This window comes from Opisthocomus hoazin, chromosome 27 (genome assembly GCF_030867145.1).
Source record: "Opisthocomus hoazin isolate bOpiHoa1 chromosome 27, bOpiHoa1.hap1, whole genome shotgun sequence".
Taxonomy (NCBI): Eukaryota; Metazoa; Chordata; class Aves; order Opisthocomiformes; family Opisthocomidae; genus Opisthocomus; species Opisthocomus hoazin.
This window is the reverse complement of record NC_134440.1, coordinates 3421124-3443102: the sequence shown is the minus strand read 5'-3', so window position 1 is coordinate 3443102 and position 21979 is coordinate 3421124. Positions and strand designations below refer to the sequence as shown.

Below are 21979 nucleotides of genomic sequence, written 5' to 3'. Positions count from 1 at the left end.
TGCGAAGAGGTTGGTACACGACACCCCTGGAGTACTGAGCAGCTCCTGGCTCAGGTGAAAATGCTGTCCCGGGGCCAGGGCAACGTTGCCTCTGCCAGCGCAGCAATGGTCAAACCTCCCGTGCTTCCCTCGAGGGAGCAGCAAGGCTGCGGCAGCCCTTAGGGACAATACTGTGTCGGTACAGAAACAGCAACAAAAAATCATCTATGTTATCTTGTCAGGTTCACATTTAAAAAAATAACACAAAAAAATTCAAGTCTAACTGATTCCTTCTCTCAAAAAAAAACACACCCAAAAGCAGAGCTGCAGGGGGGTGGGGAGAGGCTCCCCTGGCAGGGCGGGTGCTGACCCCAGCCCGGATTAGGGCTGTGGGACCCTGCCCAGCACGGCTCAGCCCAGGCTCTGACGCTCCCACTGCCGTATCGGCACACACAGCCCGGGTGCTGGCAGAGGTGCAGAGCTGGGTCCCTGCGCACAGCACCGCTCCGGCAGCGGCCCCCGACGCGGTGACAGCACAGCCACGCTACTGCAACGGGCTGGGTACCACAGCCAACAACAATCCAGAATAACCCTAAAACGCACTGCCGCGGGGAGGTGGTGCCTGCTGTCACACCACTGCGCCGAGCTGCTGGGTGCTCAGCAGTGAGCAGCAGGGACCCTGGGCTCAGCAATTTGCAAATGAGGTAAATTAATTACTGATTCAGAGCAGGCTGGGAGGGAAGGAGATGCCACCGACGCCACTGCAACCGCCCCGTGCCCGCCGCTGCGTCGGGGCACCACAGCCCCCGCTTTGCTTTTCCTTTCCTGACCCAAAACCACGCAGCAACCTCCCCCCAGCTCCCAGGGCTGCGCCTGGCCCCCCCAGCACCCCGCAGCCCCCCCCATCACCATCCGCGCAATAGAACCAGTGCAGGCCAGAGTTCCCATAGCAAAAGCAAAACCCGCGCTGCTCCCGGCTCCCGCTCCGCAGTGGGAAGGGTTGGGGTCATGCAGAGCCGCAGCTCGTGCCACGACACCGTACCTCTGTGCAGCGGCCCAGGAGCTGCCACATCACCTCCTCCCAGCACCATTTCGACAAAAAAATAGTAATTTCTTTTTGCACTAAGCTGCAGCATTTAGCCAAAAAGCCGAAAAGCACAAGCCCTGCTGCTGCTCAGCCAAGCACGAGAGGGCTCTGGGATTCACAGCCCGGTGCTGCCATCGCCCGTGGAGGACAGAACAGACAGCCAGCATCAGACTCGATCATAATCCCGTAAAAGTCTGCCAGCAGCAGCAGGCGGCTGCTCGGAGCACCCAGCTACTACTAAATTACAACTCCTATAACGATCCCTTTGTGCCAGACCTCCTCCCCGGCTGCACGTGGGAGCTCTGCCACGGGACGCCCCACCGGGAAACTCCCTGGACACCAGCACAGAGGGGATTTAACACGCTTGGATTTATTCCATCAATCATTCAACGCTTCGGCCGGGAGCCCAAGGCGCTCTGCTATCTGCAGCCACACTCGTCCACCACCATGTCCTCGTAGTGCCTCAGCACCACGTTGTCGTTGTTATCGTAGTAGAGGATGGAGATGGGGGAGAGCCTGACGGGGACGCAGCAGGGCTGGGGGGTCCCCTCGGGGTCCAGCGAGTGCACCATGGTTTGGAGGATGGCGTGGTTGGTGCTGTTCAGCTCCGCCGTCAGGGGAAAGGGGCACTCGCCCAGGCAGTAATTCGCCATGTAGCCCTGCGGCGCGATGATCCAGTTCTCCCAGCCGACGTCGCTGAAGCTGATGTAAAGGCGCCGGGGCTTGCAGAGGTTGCTCGGAGTGACAGGGGTGTAGTGAGCACTTCTCCTCCTCCTGGAAGCCTTGCACTGCTGTGGGCTGAGGGTCACCACCAGCAGAGAGGTGTCCACGAAGGAGTCGATGCTGGTGCAGAGGCTCTGCAGCCTCCCGGTCCTCGGGGCTGCTGCGTCATCGCCGCCGCTCACCGAGATCTCCAGGATCAATCCCAGATTCCTGCTCTGCGTTCTCCAACCCTTCGCCACCCCGCTCAGGTTGAAGAGAAGAGACTTGTGCAGCTGGGCGAAGGACTGCTCCACCAGCAGCTCTCGGCCGTGCTCGTGGGAGGACATCCCCCGTAGAGACATCTGGAAGGTCTGGTAGAGCCTCAGCTCAAAAACCTGCCCCTGGCTGGAGGCGTGGTAGGAGTTTTGGCTGAATTTGATCTCCAGCTGAGCCATGGTCAAGCGCTCACTCTCCTCCAGCACGGAGAGGTTAAAGTACAGACGCTTCTGCAGACACAGCAGCCTCTGGGGCTGCCCGTTATGAATGAAGTGGCCTGACAAAGAAGGAGAAATAGAGGTGGTGGTGGTTGGACCCTGTGGCGCTGAGCAGGATCAGCCTCCCAGTGCTCCAGTTTAAGCTCTTGGCTGCACACCAAGAGGAAGACGGGGCTGACAGAGGCCGGCAGACAAGCATGCCTGCAGTCGTTGGATGGAGATGGCAAGGCTGCAGGAAGGGCTCTTGGCCCGATGGCACGGCCTTCAGAAAGGTCTGGAGGCACAAACCCCAGCCTGGGGTCCAGCCTGCGGCACTGGGATGCTACAGCCATGCTACATCTCCTCCAGATGCTGCTCAACATCTTGGTGCGTTATTTTTCCCCAGCTGTAAATATCTCCCCCCAGGACAGGGGAGTTGCTGTGGGTGCCGGCCGTTCGGGATGGAGGGGAAAGGAATAGCAAATAGGAGCAAACTTCAGGAGCTGGTAAGCTGCCTGTTGAAGCCAGGCCTAGGTTTCCACTGGAAATCTGGAACCGCAAGAGAAGCGAGCTCCGTGGTGCCTTGAGACCTGGAGGACACCGACCAAACAGTTCCCACGTAACTGAGAACAGCTCAGAGAGGCCCCAGGCTGTGGCAGCCGGATGGACTGCGTAGTCAGCCAGCAGTTGAGGACAAAAAGGAGGAGGGGGGACGCAGCCAAACAGCCGAGCGTCCCCTCCCTGCCGAAGCTGGGTGCTGGTGTCACTCACTGCACCCACAGCCCCGGTGAGGAGTCACCTCCACCACCACGAGCCCATCGGGTCAAGCCAAGTCACCCGCGATCACCCAGTATCTCCAGACTGCGCGAGGTGGCTCCAGGACAGATCCTCACACAGCTCCACACCCTCACCCACTGCCTTGTCTACTGACTCACTCCTAAACTGCAAATCATTATCTGCAACATCCAGAGCATCGCGGCAGTGATCTCTCTTGGAGGCCGACTCTGGCTGCTGCCCTGTCCTCCCCCAGCCTCTCCTCCCCACACCCAAGAGACAGAAAAGGAAGGACTGGAGCAAAGTCTCCCAGCCCAGATAGCAGAGGGGCTTCCAAAAGACAGGACCCAAACCATGGCGTTTCTGTACCTTGGTCAGTGAAGACACGGATGATGTTCCCAGGGACATTAAATTCCTCCACCCTACAGCCGTCCGCCAGGTCTTTGTTTGTAGAAGGCAGCGTCTTTCTCTTCTGGAAGATCCGCCAGAGCACGGATGGCACAGGAACGGGGGTTTTTGGGCTGGGCCTGGTGCTCAAACCCAAGGATTTTAACAGCAAACTTTCCTGCAAACTCAACTCCATCCCCAGAACCACGCTAAGGAGAGCCCAGGCGAGGCCGGCGCTGAAGCTGGGGAGAAGCCGCATCGCTCTGCTCCGCTGCCGGCAGACAAAGAGCAGCTGGGGCTGGGGACCCGCAGACAAGGCTGGGGGGTGTTGATTGCCTGATTGGAGCCTTTGATCCCCTTAGTGCTCAATTAGCACAGAGGGATTCCCAGGATTGGGCAGAGGGTGTGAATGGTCCCTCCAGGCTCCCCGGGACCTGTTAACCCTTTGAGGCTGCGCAGCAGGAGGGCAGCTGCCCACCCCTGAGCTCCTACGACCTCTGCCACGTCTCCATGCCATCGAGACCCAACAACCAAGTCCTTGGCGGCAGGGGACCTTCCCCGTACAAAGATGCCAGCAAGCTGAGCACTGGGGACTTTGAGCACCCAGCCCCAGGAGACACAGATCAGGGTCTCCTCCCGCTCCCTCCTCCCAAATCAGTTTGGTTTGGGGTTTTGTTTTGTTTTTCTTAATTTAATCACAGCATCCAACACCTCTCTAATCAAGGCTGTCAACTTCCAGCACACCAAATTGTCAAACCCTAGGCTCCAGCTCGCTGCCACACGACACGCAGCCCCAGGGCCAGCACGAAAAGGCCACCAGCACCCTGCCCCGATGTGGGGTCCCTGCCCCAGGCGGGCAGAGGGACCCCCGTGGTCTCCCCGTCCGCACAGCCCCTCCCCAGCCACGGCAGCAGATCCTGATGCTATGCACACACACATTGCTGGCCAACAAGTTGTCCAGCTAAACGCTGCAGCCTGGGCAAGCCGGTACTATAAAATTCAGTTTATCCACACCGGTGCAGACGAGGTACCGCCGTTACCCCAACTCGGCACCGTCGCTGCCCCAACTCCGCTACGACCGAGTGCGAAGAGGCCGGGGATATCAGTTCCCTTCATTTCCCCCTTCCTGCGAATCCTGCTTGAAAGCCAAGGAACTGCAGCGCCGAGAGGCACCCTCTGAAACCCTGCTAGGCGATGCTGAGGGAGAAGGTGATGGATCCTGCCACAGCCTGGGACAGTCTCCAGCAGCCCAAGTCACATTTTGCTTTCTGTTTACTGAGGAACTTTCCCCGTGGCTCGCACAATGAGCCTGGAATTGAATCAACGTGACAAACCGAACAAGAAAAAAAAGAAAAAAGAAAACGAAACAACAATTACCCACCCTCTGGTGCCCGGAATTGATGGCCCGAATCCTCCCCCCTCGTCCCTGACCGGGAGGGAGGACGCAGGAGCTGTGGGTCCGGAGAGCCGTGGGGCAGGCTCGCTCCGAGGGGCTGTCAAACCCAGAGGGCTTCCCAGCAGGGACGCAGCCCAGCCTGGGGACCCCGCGAGGCTCAGGGCCGGTGCTGCCTGGAAAACCAGCACAGGGAGCAGAAACCGTTTGTTCTTTACGTGAGCAAGCAGACATCGTGGGGTGGGAGTCTCGAGGTCCCTCACCAGGGGACCCCGCAGGGCTGGGACTGGGTTTTTAAGCAAGCGTAAGCCTTACATAGGCTTTTTAAGCAAATTAAATCTCCTGGCCCTCATCCGGCGGGGCAGGGGGCTGGGATAATGCTCCAGGGCTGGGTTTCCAGGCAGACCTGCTCAGGGGATCGGTGCTGTGCCCCCAGGTACATGTGGGCAGCTCTACAGTCAGGACCCCTCCGGAGAAGGAAGGCTCAGAGCTGCATCGCCTCTCCAGTCCCTGCCTGGCAGCTAGAGAAGAGCTGGCTTTGGGCTCCCCTCGCCTGGGACGGTGATGCCAGCAGAGGAGAGGCCGTTTCCCTCCCCAGTTTGAGGGTGGGTCAGAGGACCGACCCTGCAGAGCTGCTGAGGAAGGGTCGGTTGGAGGCTCCAACAACAAAGACGTGGGAAATCACAAAGAGAGTGAGAACAGCCGAGGGATGGAGCGACAGAAGAAACACCAGGGGACCTAAAGCCAGCTCCAAATCCTACCTGGGCCAGCCAAGCCACCAGCCTCCCAACTGAACCAGCACGGGCTGGCCACGGAAAGCACATCCGCGTCAGGTGAAGCCTGGTCACAGGCAGGCCCCAGGAAGGGCCCGATCCTGCCAGCGGCATCTCTTCCCCAGCTCCAGGCAGGGGATGGAGGGGTGTCGGGGATGAAGGTCTCTTTGTGCCTTTCATTTGCTGGGTTTGAGTGTAGGGTCCCGGGTCAGTCCTCAGCTCCAGCCAGGCTGCAGCAGCCACGCTTCCCTTACAACCGCTTGTCTTTTACAAGTCCATTCTTCAGGTGCATCCTGTGAAAGAGCACAGCGGGCAGTGAGCCTTGGTCTCCACACCGACTCTCCCTCCCCGACCTTCACAAACCACTACTGAGGTCAGCCCTGTCTTGAGAGGCTGACGCAGACCGTTTGTCCCCAAGTCAGCCGGAGCTGCGCTGCGGGATCCAGCATCTCACCAGGCTTTGTGCTCACCACATGATGGGGAAGGTGCTGCTCAGAGAGAACAGCCTCACGCAAAGAGCCACTCCGACACGGTGAGCAGGAGACGGGCGGGTGAGGGTTCAGGGGACATAAAGATGGATCACAGAATTGTAGGGGTTGGCAGGACCCTCTGTGGGTCACCCAGCCCAACCCCCTGCCCAAGCAGGGTCACCCAGAGCAGGGGGCACAGCACCGCGGCCAGGCGGGGCTGGAATAACTCCAGAGAAGGAGACTCCACAACTTCCCTGGGCAGCCTGGGCCAGGGCTCCATCACCCTCAGAGGGAAGAAGTTCTTCCTCGGGTTCAGCTGGAGCTTCCTCTGCTTCAGTTTGTGCCCGTTGCCCCTTGTCCTGTCGCTGGGCACCACTGAACAGAGTCTGGCCCCGTCCTCCTGACCCCCCCTGCAGATATTTAGAGGCATTTCGAAGGTCCCCTCTCAGCCTTCTCTTCTCCAGGCTGAACAGCCCAGCTCCCTCAGCCTCTCCTCGTAGGAGAGATGCTCCAGTCCCCTCATCATCCTCGCAGCCCTCCGCTGGACTCTCTCCAGTAGCTCCTCATCTTTCTTGAACTGGGGAGCCCAGAACTGAACAGAGTACTCCAGGTGGGGCCTCACTAGGGCAGTGTAGAGGGGAAGGAGAACCTCCGAATGGATGGACACACCCCAACACCGAGGCATCAAGATACAGAGTCCTTCCTGACACCTGCAGCACTATTTTATACTCTGTGCCAAGCCATCCTGCTCTTCTGTTTTCCAGCCCAGGGGCGAGCCCTTAGACAGCGGCTCCAGGGCCCTGGGATCTGCCAGCATCCCTTCCCCGGCCCACAGACGCTGTACACGTGTGCCACCCTCCCTGCCCACATACCCTTCTTTCAGAGCACTGGGCAGCTGCAGTCCAGCCTCTTTCTTCTTGGCCGTTGGGGTTTTCTTGCTGTCCTCCACGTCGTACTCGCGCACGTCATTCACCTCTTGCATCTGCCCCATCAGCACCTTGGCCACAAACAGGACGATGTACTGCGGGGGGACAGACGCTGTCAGCCACAAACCCCGAGGCTCAGAGCGGCTCCACCCCACCCACCCACTCCCCATTTCCCAAGCGGCACCTTTCTCCGCTGCCCTCAACCCCAAGAAGGGCAGGGCAGACCCCTCCGCGATGGCCAAAGCCCTGGCACGGGGCTGATGACCTGCAGCAGCGCGAGGCAGCAGTCCTGCAGCCACCCTTAACCGATTCCATCCCCGCAGGATGACACAGACTCGGGTGCTCCCAGCTCCACCCAGGGTCGAGCTTGCTGGCGTGAGCCCTCCAAGTCCACCCCACCCCCTCCCCAAAGCTTCAGGGGCTGCCAGAGCATTCACACCCCTATCACGTTCCAGCCTGCCCCAACTGCTGCTATCGCTCCCTCCCCTGGGGCCCTGGAGTGCGAGACAGTCCCAATTCCAGCGCAGAGGAGACCCCCGTGCACTGCCATGGCTTCCCCCCACCCTCCCCAGTCCCCCCAAGCCCCCTCCATCCCTGCAGACCCCCAGCTGCCCCACGCCAGTTCCCCCCACTCTCCCAGTCATCCCCCGGTCCCCCGAAGCCCCCTCCATCCCTGCAGACCCCCAGCTGCCCCACGCCAGTTCCCCCCACTCTCCCAGCCATCCCCCAGTCCCTCAAAGCCCCCTCCATCCCTGCAGACCCCCAGCTGCCCCAAGCCAGTTCCCCCCACTCTCCCAGCCATCCCCCAGTCCCCCGAAGCCCCCTCCATCCCTGCAGACCCCCAGCTGCCCCAAGCCAGTTTCCCCCACCCTCCCAGCCATCCCCCGGTCCCCCGAAGCCCCCCCCATCCCCGAAGCCCCCCATCTGCCCCAAGCCAGGCAGGCAGCAGCGCTGTGCGGGAGCAGCAGAGGAGGGGGAAGCCGGCGCAGGGGTTGCCGAGCTCCCCCTACTCACCAGAAACCAGTAGATGTTCATCAGAGTGAGGACAAGGAGCAGAGCATTGAAGAAGAAGTAGAAGGGGATATTGGGGACCGACTGGAGGCTGGAGTAGCAAGTGGCGTAGAGCACCTTGAGGGGGAACCAGTAGAGACGGAACCAGAACCTGCCAGGGCAGAGGGAGCAGGGTGGGTTCAACGGCCACGGGATCAACCGGCGGGTTCCCCCGGCACAACCCCTGCCTCCAGGCAACGCTCGCAGCTCCGCTTGCACCCGGCAGCGCCTGCTCTTGGCATCTGGCTTGGGGCTCACAGCCCGGCTCCAGGCAGGGCTTCACGCAGACCCTGGGAAAGGGCAGCTACTGAAGGGAGGACACGATTTCTGCGGGCAGAAAAGGCTTGGCAGAAAGAGGGGCAGGTCTCCGCTGCAGATTCTCTCAGCTGGATGCGGGACAGGAGGGGAACAGAGCTGGAAGGTTTTCTTAGTCCCGTGCATCACTAGTCTATCACCAAAACCCTTCGCTGCTCTCCTCCCCTCAAACCAAGGGCTCTGGTTGCCACTGCTGCTTTTCAGAGCAGCCTGCGGAGAGGAAGGAAGGGGACAAAGGGACAAACGAGGAGTGACAACGTGCAAGTTACCCATCTCTACTCCTCTTTTTTTTTTTTCCCCCTGCGAGGCTGGAATCTGTGACAGCCCCACATCACAGAATCACAGAATCAGAATGGTAGGGGCTGGAAGGGACCCCTGTGGGTCCCCCAGCCCAACCCCCTGCCCAAGCAGGGTCACCCAGAGCAGGCTGCACAGCACCGTGTCCAGGCGGGGCTGGAATATTTCCAGAGAAGGAGACTCCACAGCCTCCCTGGGCAGCCTGGGCCAGGGCTCCGTCACCCTCAGAGGGAAGAAGTTCTTCCTCGGGTTCAGCTGGAGCTTCCTCTGCTTCAGTTTGTGCCCGTTGCCTCTTGTCCTGTCGCTGGGCACCACTGGAAAGAGTCTGGCCCCGTCCTCCTGACACCCACCCTGCAGATATTTAGAGGCATTTCTAAGGTCCCCTCTCAGCCTTCTCTTCTTCAGGCTGAATAAGCCCAGCTCGCTCAGCCTCTCCTCGTAGGAGAGATGCTCCAGTCCCCTCCCTTCTTGCAAAAGCGCTTCTTGCTGCTAAAACGGAGCGAGTGGGAAAATGGAAACAGCTCCTCCTCCCCCGGGGTCATTTGTCATGCTGCAAGTGAGATTTCACAGGCACTTCAGTGGTGACAGACGTCGAAGTGACTACAGAAGGATTCCAAGCCCAGCATGGGGTCCAGCACTGCGGGAACCCCTGCCCAGACAGTTTTTTGAAAGGGCTTGTTCCCATGCACCCAAACCCAGCCGCCGTACCCCCAGGCACCGGGGGATGGCAAAAAGCTGCCCGGGGGGGGGTGTGGAAGGGGGCTCAGGGCCGGGCAGGCTGGCAAACTCACCAGCTGACGCCGAAGGTGAGGCAGCCAATGTTGGAGATGACGTCGTTGAGGCGATGATAGACTCCCCCCCGGTGCTTGAAGTAGACGTTGAGCTTGGTGAACTCCAGCTGCACGTCGTTGACGTCATGCAGGAAGAGCACGAGGATGCCCACGTTGTGGTACCTGCGGGAAGAGGGAGACGTGTGGGGCGGCGGGTCCATGTTGGCACCCACCACCCACAGCCCATCGTGCCAGGAGCAGACTCACTCCGTAAATCATCCTGGCAAGCAAGCCTGGCACGGCACGGTAACGTGCTGCGGGGGGGGGTCTGGCACTGCACAGCAGCTCAGGGGCCCTGGGATTGCTGCGGTAGCGTGGAGGCAGGGCAGAATCCACACCAACCCCGCAAGAGCTGCCTGCCCACGAGATCCACGCGAGCACCGAAACGCCGCAGTTTTTGCTGTGTAGCTCCCCAAAGCTGGCCCAGGCACGTGGCAGAGGGGCAGCAACACGGCCCCGGGCCTCACCTGAAAGCGTAGGAGAAGGCTATGAGGGTCAGCGTGACCACGTGGTGGAGAAGCATGATGACGGAGTCCTTGCGCCACGTGTCCATGTAGGCGGTGGCATAGATGGAGTGCCCGTAGAAACTGCACTGCAACAGGTAGGCGATGGCGATGTCCGTGGGCACGTCCATGCCCTTCTTCCAGTCTGGGGTGGGACAGAGATGCCCAGGGTGAACCCACAGCCGCGAGCACAGAGACGGGGGTGCAAACGGCGGGGAGCAAGCAGCAGCCAGAGCTGTCCCGTGCGGGACCTCGCAGATGCAACGGCTGGAAGGGAACCCAGGCATCCCGGCTCCCAGACTCTGCCTTTGGCATCAGACCCACTCCCTCCCCTAAATCAAGGCTTCTCCCTCGGGTTTACTTCTCTCCTGCTTTACTCAGACCCGTTCCCCTCCGTAGCTGACGCATCCCAGGCCCTGCCATGGGCAATAGCCACTAGGTGCCCCTCTCTGTAACGAAATGAAGGGAGACAGCCCCGCGTGCCCTTTCCGTACCCACAGCATCACAGAAAAGGCAATTTAGGGGTTCAGTCTTCTCTTTCGCTCACCCCAACTCCCATTCCCGTGTTCCAGCCTGGATACCCTATGAACCTGGACATCCTAATCCACACCCACTTCTCCCTGGCTCTCACTGTACCGTAAAAGACAGATGGTGGGTCGTAGAAGAAGGGGTAGTCGGTGAAGAAGAGCAGGTAGATGCCATAGGACCAGGATAACGTGTAGAAAAGCAGCTTCCAGGCACTCTCCGGCATCTTGGCAGCATCTTTCGGCTGCAGGTTGCACCACTCCGCGAAGGGCTGCATGGAGAGGGGAGAAGTATCGTCATACAGGGCAAAAAAAGTCAGGGGCAGAGCTCACCAAATCTCAGAGGGACTCGAGCGCTGCAAGCTGCATGCACTACTGGACAGGGCTAAACCAGGGCCACGGTCCCCATTTTTCTGGCCCTCCTTACAGCACGGATAAGGAGGTCAAAGAGGCTTTAGAGAGCCTGAAGCTGGGAAAACCACGAGGCTAGAGAGCCTCCCGCCCAGCCTTGGCCCCAGTGGGAAGCTGCGAAAGCAGAGCCTGGGGCTGGCGTCCTCAGCCTGGGCACCACTCCCCACGGGAGCGGGGCTGACCACAGCTGCTTTTGCAGAACAGAATCAATAACTAATAAAATATAAATCAAGTCCTATCTGCACGAGGGAAACCCAGAAGAGGAAGCTGCAACACCACCACCCTGCGCACACGGACTTTGCGGCGTCGCCAGCTCCCAGAAAGAGCCTTCCAGCCGGGGCAGCCGAGGCTCCGCAGACCCCCAGACACGCAGCCCGCGACCAGCGCGGCACGAGACTCCCCTGCACGTAGCAAGTCAGGAGCGGCCGAGACGCTGGGTCCTCTCGCTCTCTCACACCTACCCACGCTCACCCCACGTTCCCAGCAGCTTTTCTAGCCAACCAGTACTGAAACACTGCTGTTTTTTCCCCCTCTGTGGTTTGCGGCACCCCTCCCACAGGTCAGGACTCAGAAATAGGAGACGAAGCCTCCCCAAATATGGCCAAAGCGAGGGAAGTTCTGCGGAATTGCTCGCACTAATCAGAGTGAAACTTTCTCACCCTGAGCTCCCCACACTCCCGAGGATGTCAGGTACCACCCCGTTCTCCTGACACTTCTGCTCTGCAACGGAGAGTGAGCTGGGCCACCGAGGCCGGGGACAACTTGGAAATCACAGCAAGCACAAAGCCCCGGGGTTAAAAAGCCTCAGCTCCCCCGGAGTAAAACGGAGAAGCTGGCGCTGCCCTTCGCCTCAGACCGCGTGCGGGAGGGCGAGCGATGCTGCGCCGAGCGTGCCCTTAGCTCAGCTGGGGCTCCGGGCATGGATGTTCTCCCTTCATAGCAGCTGAGCAAGGCCAGGCACAGCTTCTGCTTCTCATCACGGGAGTGAGAGCCGTGTCAGCCCGGCCAACCTCCGCAGCCCCCGGCCGCAGGGGAGCAGTCAATGCTGGGGAGCATTGCTCAAGGTCCAGAGGGAATCATCGCTGCCCGAAACACAGATAACGCCCAAAGGCCCCCGGCTGAGAGCTCCACAGGGAGAGACCAGATAAGCTTGAGATGAAAACAAAATGCCTGCAAAGTAACTGTACCCTGCCCCGGGTCAGCACTTTCTGCAGCCGGCGCTCAGCTCCTCGATGCTCAAAGGCTATATTAAGGCCCCAGCTGTCCCCAGGCAGCGGCTGGTCTGGCTTTTAGCTCCTCTCCGCATCAGATTTTCAAAGCATTCTACTCCAAGCATTGTCCCAGCCTAAAAGTGCTTTGCTCCGAGCTCTGAATTTCCCAGCACTGGTCAGACCTGGAAGCACCGGCCCCACAAAGCTCTGCCAAGTGGTCCGTACCCCCTCCAGCTCAAGAGGCACGGCTCTGGCATCTCGCATTCAGAGCACGGCCGTCCTCATTGAGACCAGGAACATGCTGCTGCCAAGCCTTCTTCCAACGGGAGCCACGGCAGGAAAAAAGAGGAGGAAGCTTGAAGGGTGAATAAATAATGCAGAGACAAAGTCCTGAGCCCAGAAAGCACGAATGATTTGTGTCTCCGTAGAGTGGAGCACAGGAGCAGCTCAGAGACGGGGAGAGCTGACCACGCTACCATGACAGCGAGCGGCAGAGCCTCCCGCCCTCCTCGGCCGGGGCTGAACTTTGGATGCTGAGCTCAGCCTCACATCCCCGTTGGCCTTGCTGCCAAACACCGGCCAAGCCTTTCCGCCCCTTCTCCGCACCTCAGTTCCCCACCTGCAAAGGGGGAAGGATGCCACGATTCTACCCCGGGCAGGCAGAGCTGATGACAAGGACCATCACCTGTGGGGCAGGCACACACCACTGAGACGAGCCACGTTTTACGGCCCCTCGGCAGAGGTGGCAGCAGCGCAGCAGATTGTCACTGCGAGCCTGCAGCCATGGCCTGATGAACCGACCATCGCAGGCAGGGCAGCAGCTCCCAGTCCGGAGCGAAAGCAGAACCCAGGGAAGAGCCACCCCGCTCCAGCTTGTGGTGGCTACTGCTCAGAGAGGTTTCAGCCCTCGCTGCGTATATAGAATCATTGAAGTTGGAGAAGCCCTCCAAGATCAAGTCCAATCATCAACCCAACGCCACCATGTCTGCTAACTTATGTCCCAGAGTGCCATGTCTACAGGTTTTTTGAACCCCTCCAGGAATGGGGACTCCACCACTGCCCTGGGCAGCCCGGTCCGATGCCCGACCACTCTTTCAGTAAAGAAATTTTTCCCTAATATCCAATCTAAACCTCCCCTGACGCAACCTGAGGCCATATGGTTAATGACAAGTCCTGGAGAGAGCCCTCCTCCTCCCCCAAAGAGCCACGGGGCATCTCATGCTGTACCCTGAGCACTATGGAGAGGGAGCTGGCTCTGGAGCGGACACGGGGATCTCCCAGAGCCCCGACCCACATAGGGGGCTGGCAGGGGACAAGTGAACGTCCCCAGGGAGGCCCCACCAAAGCCTGGAGCCCTCGCTCGGGGAAGCACAAGCCGAGGTGAGGGCAGCCCTAGGATGCTCGTCTGCCCTCTCCCCAGAGCGCGGGGTGCGATGTCCTCCCGCTACCCGGCTGCCGTTCCCACGGCAACGGAGCAGGGATGCCTGTTGCTAAGGGCGACGGCTGCTGCGGCGGGAACAGCGGATCTGGCTCTGGCTGAAAGAGCCCAAGGCTCTTGGCAAGTGATGTAATGGGGCTTCGCTTAAAGGGCGACCGGCTCTTCCTCCCTCCTCCTCCTCGTTACCCCCATGCAAGCCTTCACAGGCATCTTCTGATTCATTTGCAAAATTAACAGCTCCGAGGGATGTGACTGTTCCCCCGCAGCACCGCCCCGCACAGCCCGGGGGAAGGAGCGGAGCAGTGGGCGACAGCGCGCAGCGAGAGCGGGTTGGAGCTGGAAAGAGAAACCAAATGGAAACTGTCGCTGCCCACAGCTCTGCCAAAGCGTCGAAAAAAAATACTCGTAGCAAGAAGCAAACATGCCCTCTCCCTTTTCGCAGCCTCCGGCACCAGAGGAAAGCAGCCAGTCCCCTTACATCTGCAGCCGGCTGAAGCAGCAGGACACGAGTCCCTGCAGCAGCGTGGCAGGCTCGCAGGGATGGGTTGTGAACTGAGGCTTGTGACAGAGGAGTCGTGTCCCCCCGACCGACCCCATAGTCCCCACCACCTCCCCAGCCCCGACGCGAGGGCCTGGCCGAACCCCAGCCACGCGGCGTCTGGCTTCTGGGCACGACGAGTTCCCCGGAGGAGCACAAAGGAACGGCTGGCACAAAGCACCCTCAGCCCAGGGAACTGGCAGCTCTACATCAGCTTTTACTCAACGCAGAGGATAACGATGAGCAAGCAGAGCTCCAGTTCCAAGCCTGGCCACAACCGACAGCTTCTGCCCCTGCCGCGGTGGCACAGCTCCCCGCAGCCCCCTTTGCTGCTTCCCAGAGCTGCGATGGTGCCTTCCCCCCCCAAGGGACCACGTCCCTGCCGTACCCAGCCCGCCCGCTGCTCCCCGACCGGCTGCCACCCCCTGCCACATCAGGGATGGGCACAGAGCCTGCAGCAGGAATGATCCGGTAAAATGGTACCTAAAGCCCAAGAAATGAGTCCCCTGGAGCCTGCAGACCCAAGGGCAGCGGCTGTCACCCCCTCTAGGAAGGGGAACGAACCGAGCATAGCACGAGGAGCTCCAGCTCTCATTGGTCCATCCCTACACCAGGCTGTGAGCCGCTCTGTGCCTCAGTTTCCCTGCCCACACAGCAGCTAAGGCACTGGGAAGCTGTGCTGGGCTCTGTGTGATGCTTTCCAGATAAACATGTAGAAAAAGGCACTATCACAACAGCAGCAAACCAGCAGACGTTATTTCTTCCTCTGCCAGCAGTAAAATTTGCCCCCAAGAGAGCAAAGCCGCAGAAGACACTGTTTGAAGGCAAGACTCGGCTGCCCACGGGGGCTGCACGACCTCCCCACGCCTGGCTGCTGACACAGCGGCCCAGGGAGAGCGGCCCCCGCTCCGGGACGCGGCGTGAAGAAAAGACTCTTTGTTGTGGCCTCTTCCCCTCCAGTTTCCAGGGTTTCTGCTTCAGACAGCGGGCAGAGCGCGGCAGGGTGAGCAGGGCAGCCAGCGGTGCGGCAGAGCTGCTCCCACCCCAGGCTCGGTCGGCGTCCTCTGCTCTCAGCAGATCGTATTGGGTGTCCGGTTCTCAGGGCAGTGACAATTTTCCCCCCTCAAGTCACACACCCAGCACTGGGGCTTGGAAAATGAAGTCTTGACAATACTGTAGGGTGGAGAAAAGCCGCATAAATCACCGAAATGGGTAACAGGACCCTTGCTTTCCAGCTTCCACGTCCTTCCTGGGGCTACACCGTATCACTCACCTAAAAACCCTGCTTTCCAGAGCACATTTTTTAATTTACACAACGCTTTGCCTCGCAGAGGACACCGCAACGTCCGACAAATTTTGACACTGCGAAGTTAGCACGCTGACTAGTGTCTGGGCCAAACATGAAAACCATTTACCCACCGCAGGCAGCCGGTAGGGATGGAGGCGATACCTGACCAACACCACCAGATTCAGAGGCAGCTTTTATACAGAATGGATTCCGCTCGCTTATGGATTTACCCTTAGCTGACTTCGGGGACTCTAACTCCCAGCAGCAAAGGTGGCTCGGGGTAGTTCAGGGCTGCAAGCATCTGCCTCGGCTTGCCACAGCTACGCTGGGTCATCGCTGAGCGCGAACCCAGGTGTGCTCTGAGCTTTATCTGTTTGAGTTGACTGCACAGCTGACCACCTGCTTGGGAAAGGATGCTGCCGGCACGGGCTTGCTGAGCTCCAGGCACTTCACCAGGCCTTTCCCAAGCGGAGCTGCCGGGTCCCGTTCCAGCAGCGCTTGGCCTCGGCACTGCTGGGCTCAGCTGCCCTCCAGGGTGTTTAACTAATGCAGAGATGCTCAGGTTGCTGCTTTTTAATCAAACTCCTCAGAGCCTGGCTCCAGCCGCTCTCCACGCAGGGGACACACCAAGGACGGCGGCTTTCAGAGACTGAGGGAGCTCAGATGCAAACCAGGCGTGCAAACCAAGGAGGCTTCCAGGGATGGGAACACTTGCCTAGAACTGGCTTGGTTTTCGTTTCCGAAGGCAGTCTGCAGCTCCAGCGAGCGCACACAATCCGACATGCCCTGAGCATCGTGCGAGTTTGTGCACTCTGGAGTCACAGAATCAGAATTCTAGAGTCAACAGGACAAAGAGCAGAGACCCTCAGGCCAGACCCCAGAGAGGAAGGGTACATCCTCGGGCCTGTGCAGGGATGCCCCTGCCCCCACTACAGCCCACTTCAGGGCTCTTTCCGTCCCTAGCAATCCACATTTGCTCAGCTAACTGGGATCTTCCCTACACCAAAGCAACTCCTTCCCATATTTGCACCAAGTGAGTATTCTGCGAAGAAGAGGCAACGGGCCAAAAACTATCTCTGCTCCAAGGATGATGGGAAAACCACGTCTAATGCACAGGCACCGACCTAGCCACTGTAGCGGCAGAAAGCCCACGCTTTCGAATCCTAACCAGACCCCTCCCATCACAGGCACAACCTTTACCGCTCCCTCAACCCACCTGCAAGACCTTTTGTGGCACAGGTGCTGCAGGAGAAATGCTGCTGCGGTCCTAGCAGAGGGCGAGGAGCTGACCTCCCTCCTCTTCTCTACGTCCCACCGACAAACATGGGGCCGTGCAGACAGCACAGGAAGAGCTACGCGGCTTTACGGCACTCGTTTCTCAGAGGAGCGGTCACGGCCAGAGCTCAGCATGGTGCACTTTACGCTCCAGCTTCAAGGCCCTGTGGTAAGAGTCACTTCCTCTTCAGATGCAGAGAATCGCAATCCAAGCAGCAAGGTTTATTCTTTATGAATAACACGCAGGAAGGCAGCGTGCTCCGGACACCGAGGGGATTCATTTCTGTAACCGTGAGCGCTGTGGTTCTTGCAGGGAACATGAAGAGATTCAAAACGAGGAAGGATGCTCTTTGAGTCTGTGCTGGGAAGCGAAGTCCTGACCATGGGAGAAGTTTCCTCCCAGGGTTAAACAGGAGGTCTTTTCTCCCTGACTTTCCTCGTGAACGACCCCACTCCACCGCTGCCCAGACAAGGGCCACGCAGTAAAAACTGATTTCCTAAATACTGCCAGAGGTTTAGGAGGAAAGCCACAGCCTCCAGCTTCTCCCACAGCAACTCAAGTAGAATAAACAGATAAAAGCTTCAGACCCTTTTAAAATACATATACATGGAGAGAGAGTTGTCTCTCCCTACTGCTGCCCTTCCACGCATCCGCTGGGAGAAAACCGATGCCATCACAATTTTGCTCCGCATCTCATCACTATAACACATGCAGATGTAGCCACAAGAACCGGCTCCGATCAACCCCCCTCGCTCTTCTGCAATTACAAGTGTGACCCACTTCTCCGAGCGATACCTCGGCGCTTGTACAAGCTGCCAAGCACCCTCCGAGGGCTCCGAGCAGACTCCACTGCACAAAGAGCTTTTTTTCACGCTCTGATCACCGCTCGCTCTGTAAAGGTGAGCCTTACACAAGGAGAAATTGGACAGAAAAACAAATTGGGGGTAATTCCCTATGACAGGGCTACAAGGATGGTGAGGGGACTGGAGCATCTCTCCTATGAGGAGAGGCTGAGGGAGCTGGGCTTGTTCAGCCTGGAGAAGAGAAGGCTGCGAGGGGACCTTAGAAATGCCTCTAAATATCTGCAGCGTGGGGGTCAGGAGGACGGGGCCAGACTCTGTTCAGTGGTGCCCAGCGACAGGACAAGGGGCAACGGGCACAAACTGAAGCACAGGAAGCTCCAGCTGAACCCGAGAAAGAACTTCTTCCCTCTGAGGGTGACGGAGCCCTGGCCCAGGCTGCCCAGGCTGCCCAGGGAGGCTGTGGAGTCTCCTTCTCTGGAAATATTCCAGCCCCGCCTGGCCGCGGTGCTGTGCAGCCTGCTCTGGGTGACCCTGCTTCAGCAGGAGGGTTGGACTAGATGACCCACAGAGGTCCCTTCCAACCCCTACTATTCTGTGATTCTGTGACCCTGCTTGGGCAGGGGGTTGGGCTGGGTGACCCACAGAGGTCCCTTCCAACCCCAGACACTCTGTGATTCTGTGACAGGCCTAGGGTTACCTGCAACCTCGTTCAACCTGGTACGCTGCCCACGGGCAGACGGGGGTGCAGGGAACGAGGAGAGGTTCAGCCCCACGCAGACAGCCAGCACGTTACCTCGCCCACATCCCACTTCCGCAGCTTCACACGACTGCAACGGACCTAGACTGGAACCTTGCACAAGGTCATGATCCACCTCGCATTACCAGATAAGCAAAGATGGCTCTGAACAGCAACAGAAAAGCTACTTTAAAGGCAGGCTCACAGCAGACAGGGCAGAGGGAGGACAGCGGTGACTCTCGACAGCCTAATTACAGGATGTGAGGTAGCCGTCTCCATCCCATGAAGCGGTTCGCACAGGGAACAAGGCCTGTCCCACGGAGCCGCAAAGAACCATGCACGCGCTCACGGCTCCTCAGGGCCTCGTGCCACCACTCTCATGAGAGGAAAGGGTCCCCGTGGGCCAAGGACGATCCCCTGGCCCAAAACACTGCATCTCCGCAGGGATTCTGCTGCCCCGCAATCCCCGGCCCGGGACGGCAGCAGCGCAGCATCTCTCTAGGAAAGCAGCGCGGAAGAATCCTCCTCTGCTGGGACGGAGCCAGCAGAAAGACGGGAGCTCTCGCTTCATCACATACACGACTCCACAGCAAGAAATCACACAGAGCCGTTCTTCACTCCCGGGGACGTCCTGCCCATCCCGTCCCCTGCCAAGCACGGCACGAACAAGGCGGGGGGGGGGGGGGGTGCACGGGTGGGCCACCCGCATCCCTGCAGCCCCCGCGCCCGGGGATGGCCAGCCCCGCACTGCAGCACAGCCGCCATCCCCGCGCCGCGCAACGACGCTTCTCACGCAAACCACGGATGACACGCAGAAACGCGGTCCTCGCCATCCCCCCACGCGAGAAATGAACCCCGAACCCTCCCGGGACGCGGCCGAGGGGGCTGGGGGGGGCTCTCCCGGTGCAGCGGGATGCTCGGTCCTCCGGGATGCAGCCCCGGAGGAAGGCGCGGGGGTCTCTCACTCCAGGTGAAGGACAACGCGCTTTCCCCGTCCCCGGGATGGAGGAGCAGGGCCCCCCCGCAGCCCCCGGGATGGAGGAGCGGAGCCCCCCCACGCTGCAGCCCCCCGCCGCCCCACGGCCCCCGGGGATGGCGGAGCGGAGCCCTCCTGCCCCGCAGCCCCACGGGATGGAGAATTGGGGCCCCCCGCAGCCCCTCAGGATGGAGGAGTGGAGCCCTCCTGCCCCGCAGCCCCCCGGGATGGAGAAGCGGGGTCCTCCCGCACCCCCCGGGATGGAGAAGCGGGGTCCTCCCGCCTCCCGCACCCCCCGGGATGGAGGAGCTGGACCCCCCGATCCCGCAGCCCCCCGGGATAGAGGAGCTGGGTCCTCCCGCCTCCCCCCGCAGCCCCCGGGATGGAGGAGCGGGGTCCTCCCGCCTCCCCCCGCAGCCCCCCGGGATGGAGAAGCGGGGCCCCCCCCGCCTCCCGCACCCCCCGGGATGGAGGAGCGGGGCCCCCCGATCCCGCAGCCCCCCGGGATGGAGGAGCGGGGCCCCCCGATCCCGCAGCCCCCCGGGATGGAGGAGCGGGGTCCTCCCGCCTCCCCCCGCAGCCCCCGGGATGGAGGAGCGGGGCCCCCCCCGCCTCCCGCACCCCCCGGGATGGAGGAGCAGGGCCCCCCGATCCCGCAGCCCCCCGGGATGGAGGAGCGGGCCCCCCCCCCCCCCCCGGCGCCCCGCACTGACCCGAAAGAGCGTGCGGGCGGCGGCGCGGCGCAGCGCGGTCCAGCCCAGGGCGCAGAGCCCGCAGAGCAGCACCTCGCCCCAGCTCAGCCGCGCGTTCTCGGCCCAGCTCCGCCGCGCCAGCTCCCAGCCGCAGTCCCCGCAGCCCCGCGCCGCCGCCGCCAGGCTCCCGTAGCCCCGGCGGAGGAGCTGCCCGTACCCGGGCATGGGCTCGGGAGGCGGCATCGCCGCGGAGCTCAGCGCTGCCCGCCCATGGCCCGGCTCCGCGCAGGCTCCGCGCCGGGGGACGGCCCTCCCCGCCGGTACCGGGGCCGAAGAGCCGCCCCCCGGCCCCCCCCTCCCTCCGCGGCCCGGCCCCTTCGGGCTCCGCTCGCCCCCGCCGCGGAGCTCCCGGGGCAGCCGGGCGGGAGGTGCGGGCTCTCGGCCCCCCCCCGGGGCCAGGGCAGCGTGCCCGGAGGGGAGCGGCGGTTCATTAGGGGCCGGTTCATCAGCAGGGAGAGGAGCAGCGGCTCATTAGGGGCCGGTTCATCAGCACGGAGAGGGCCAGCGGCTCATTAGGGGCCGGCTCATCAGCACGGAGAGGGGCAGCGGCTCATTAGGGGCCCATTAATCAGCACTGAGAGGAGCAGGGGCTCATTGGGGGCTCGTTCATCAGCACGGGCGCTCGCTGAATGAAGTCACGTTACAGTTTCTTATTAATAAAAACCCCCAGCACCCAGCAAGGCGACGGTTCTCTTGAGCGAAGGGCTGTGACAACGGGCTGGGGTCACTCCGGCAGCACGAACCAAGACAAACGCCAGTGGTGCCATATCAGGAGATGACAACCGACGATAGAGCAGCGGAAAACGGCTGCGCCTGCTGGGGTTGCAGCCCTCGGGGGGCTGCGGGGGCTGGAAGGTACCCACAGTGCCTTGGCAGCGGCCCCCGACGACACTGAGCACCCACAGCTCCCAACGCCTGGCTGCACATTCACCCTTTAACGTTTTTTCATTTGATAAGCAAAGAGAAACATTCCTCCAGATCTTTTTTCCCTACCTCTCAGCAGAGACCTCCGCGCAGCAGAAGGTTCACCCCTTCCTCGCAGAGCCTTTGGGCAGAAAGAAATAGGGTGTTTCCAACCCTAACACCACAGCTGAACTGGGGCACCTGCTGCGGTTAAGAAGGCTCTGGGATAACGAGAGGCATCTGAAAAACACAAACACACGCTAAGAAGGCTCTGGAATAACAAGGGGCACCTGAAAAGGCAAACACATCCTGGACAGGTGAGCCCTGATGCAGGACTTGATGGTGGAACATCTCCCCCAGAAGGCAGGCAGCTTGTGCCCCGGCTAGCTGCCGATTCATTGAACACCAGTCTTGTTAGGTAGATGTTTAAAATTAAAAGCGTTATATCCACAGTCGTGTACAGACAGCCAGGTGTTTGGCTCGCCAGGAGAAGCCTGAGTTTAAGACAAAGATTCTCCTAAAGTGCCGACACTTATATTGTCTCACGGCAAGGCCCAACGGACCAGCGGCGCTGGAGCAGCGCGGTGGCAGTCGGTTTTGGCCAGGGAGGAGTAAACGGAGTTTGGTTGTGGCCCAACGCATGAAAACAGTCAGCTCAACAGTGGCGGGATCCTTGCTGCCGGGGATGCAGAACAGTCACTATCGTCACAGGCACTGATGGAGCTGTAACTCGAACCGGCTTGATAGGGAAAGACAAAATGTAAATGAGTTTTATGTCATTTAAAGTCATTCCTCCGACCACAGCCGTTGTGCCTCCAGGTTCTCTGGAACCTCTCTAATCGGCCTGGGGCAGCAAGGAGCAAACGCAACCTGGTTCCTCTCGGAGGCCCGAACAACATGTTCCCCCATTCTCACACTGACACCGCTGGCTCCTACCATGCCACTTGCTTTTATTGTTTACGTTTTTAAGTCAATTTATCATGGCCCATCAAGTGGGTAATGGCTGCCCTGAACACACAAGCCCCTTTCACATCTCCCCCAGACAACTCCACAAAGGAAACATTCACTGAAGAGCGGACCATGAATAACCCCTCATTGAAAATAGCTGCTCGCTAAACAAGCCAAGGAAGGAGACAATGAGCCCTTTGAGAGCAGCCTCGGGAG

General features: G+C 60.3%; 2 protein-coding genes across 2 annotated transcripts; both read right to left on the bottom strand.

The window, feature by feature from the left end:
* Positions 1 to 861: 861 nt before the first annotated feature.
* On the bottom strand, positions 862 to 4565 carry GDF1 (growth differentiation factor 1). Its single transcript, XM_009932259.2, has 2 exons — positions 3385 to 4565; positions 862 to 2321 (listed from the first exon to the last, which is right to left on the bottom strand). The coding sequence occupies exons 1-2, from the start codon at positions 3659 to 3661 to the stop codon at positions 1486 to 1488; spliced, it is 1113 nt and encodes a 370-aa protein (XP_009930561.2). The 5' UTR covers positions 3662 to 4565; the 3' UTR covers positions 862 to 1485.
* A 91-nt stretch (positions 4566 to 4656) lies between these two features.
* Positions 4657 to 20159, bottom strand: CERS1 (ceramide synthase 1). Its single transcript, XM_075444491.1, has 7 exons — positions 19874 to 20159; positions 10596 to 10755; positions 9924 to 10104; positions 9418 to 9579; positions 7979 to 8126; positions 6911 to 7059; positions 4657 to 5861 (listed from the first exon to the last, which is right to left on the bottom strand). Exons 1-7 carry the CDS (start codon positions 20093 to 20095, stop codon positions 5819 to 5821), a joined length of 1065 nt encoding a protein of 354 aa, XP_075300606.1. The 5' UTR covers positions 20096 to 20159; the 3' UTR covers positions 4657 to 5818.
* Positions 20160 to 21979: the final 1820 nt, after the last annotated feature.

Bases quoted from the DNA above. Each gene is read 5' to 3' on its own strand.
- GDF1 (XM_009932259.2), bottom strand. From the start codon at position 3,661: ATGCGGCTTCTCCCCAGCTTCAGCGCCGGCCTCGCCTGGGCTCTCCTT. The intron at 2,322-3,384 runs GTACAGAAACGC...CTTCTTTGTCAG, and splicing joins CCGTGTCTTCACTGACCAAG to GCCACTTCATTCATAACGGG.
- CERS1 (XM_075444491.1), bottom strand. From the start codon at position 20,095: ATGCCGCCTCCCGAGCCCATGCCCGGGTACGGGCAGCTCCTCCGCCGG. The intron at 7,060-7,978 runs GTGAGTAGGGGG...GTCCCCCCGCAG, and splicing joins TGAACATCTACTGGTTTCTG to TACATCGTCCTGTTTGTGGC. The intron at 5,862-6,910 runs GTATGTGGGCAG...GCTCTTTCACAG, and splicing joins CCCAGTGCTCTGAAAGAAGG to GATGCACCTGAAGAATGGAC.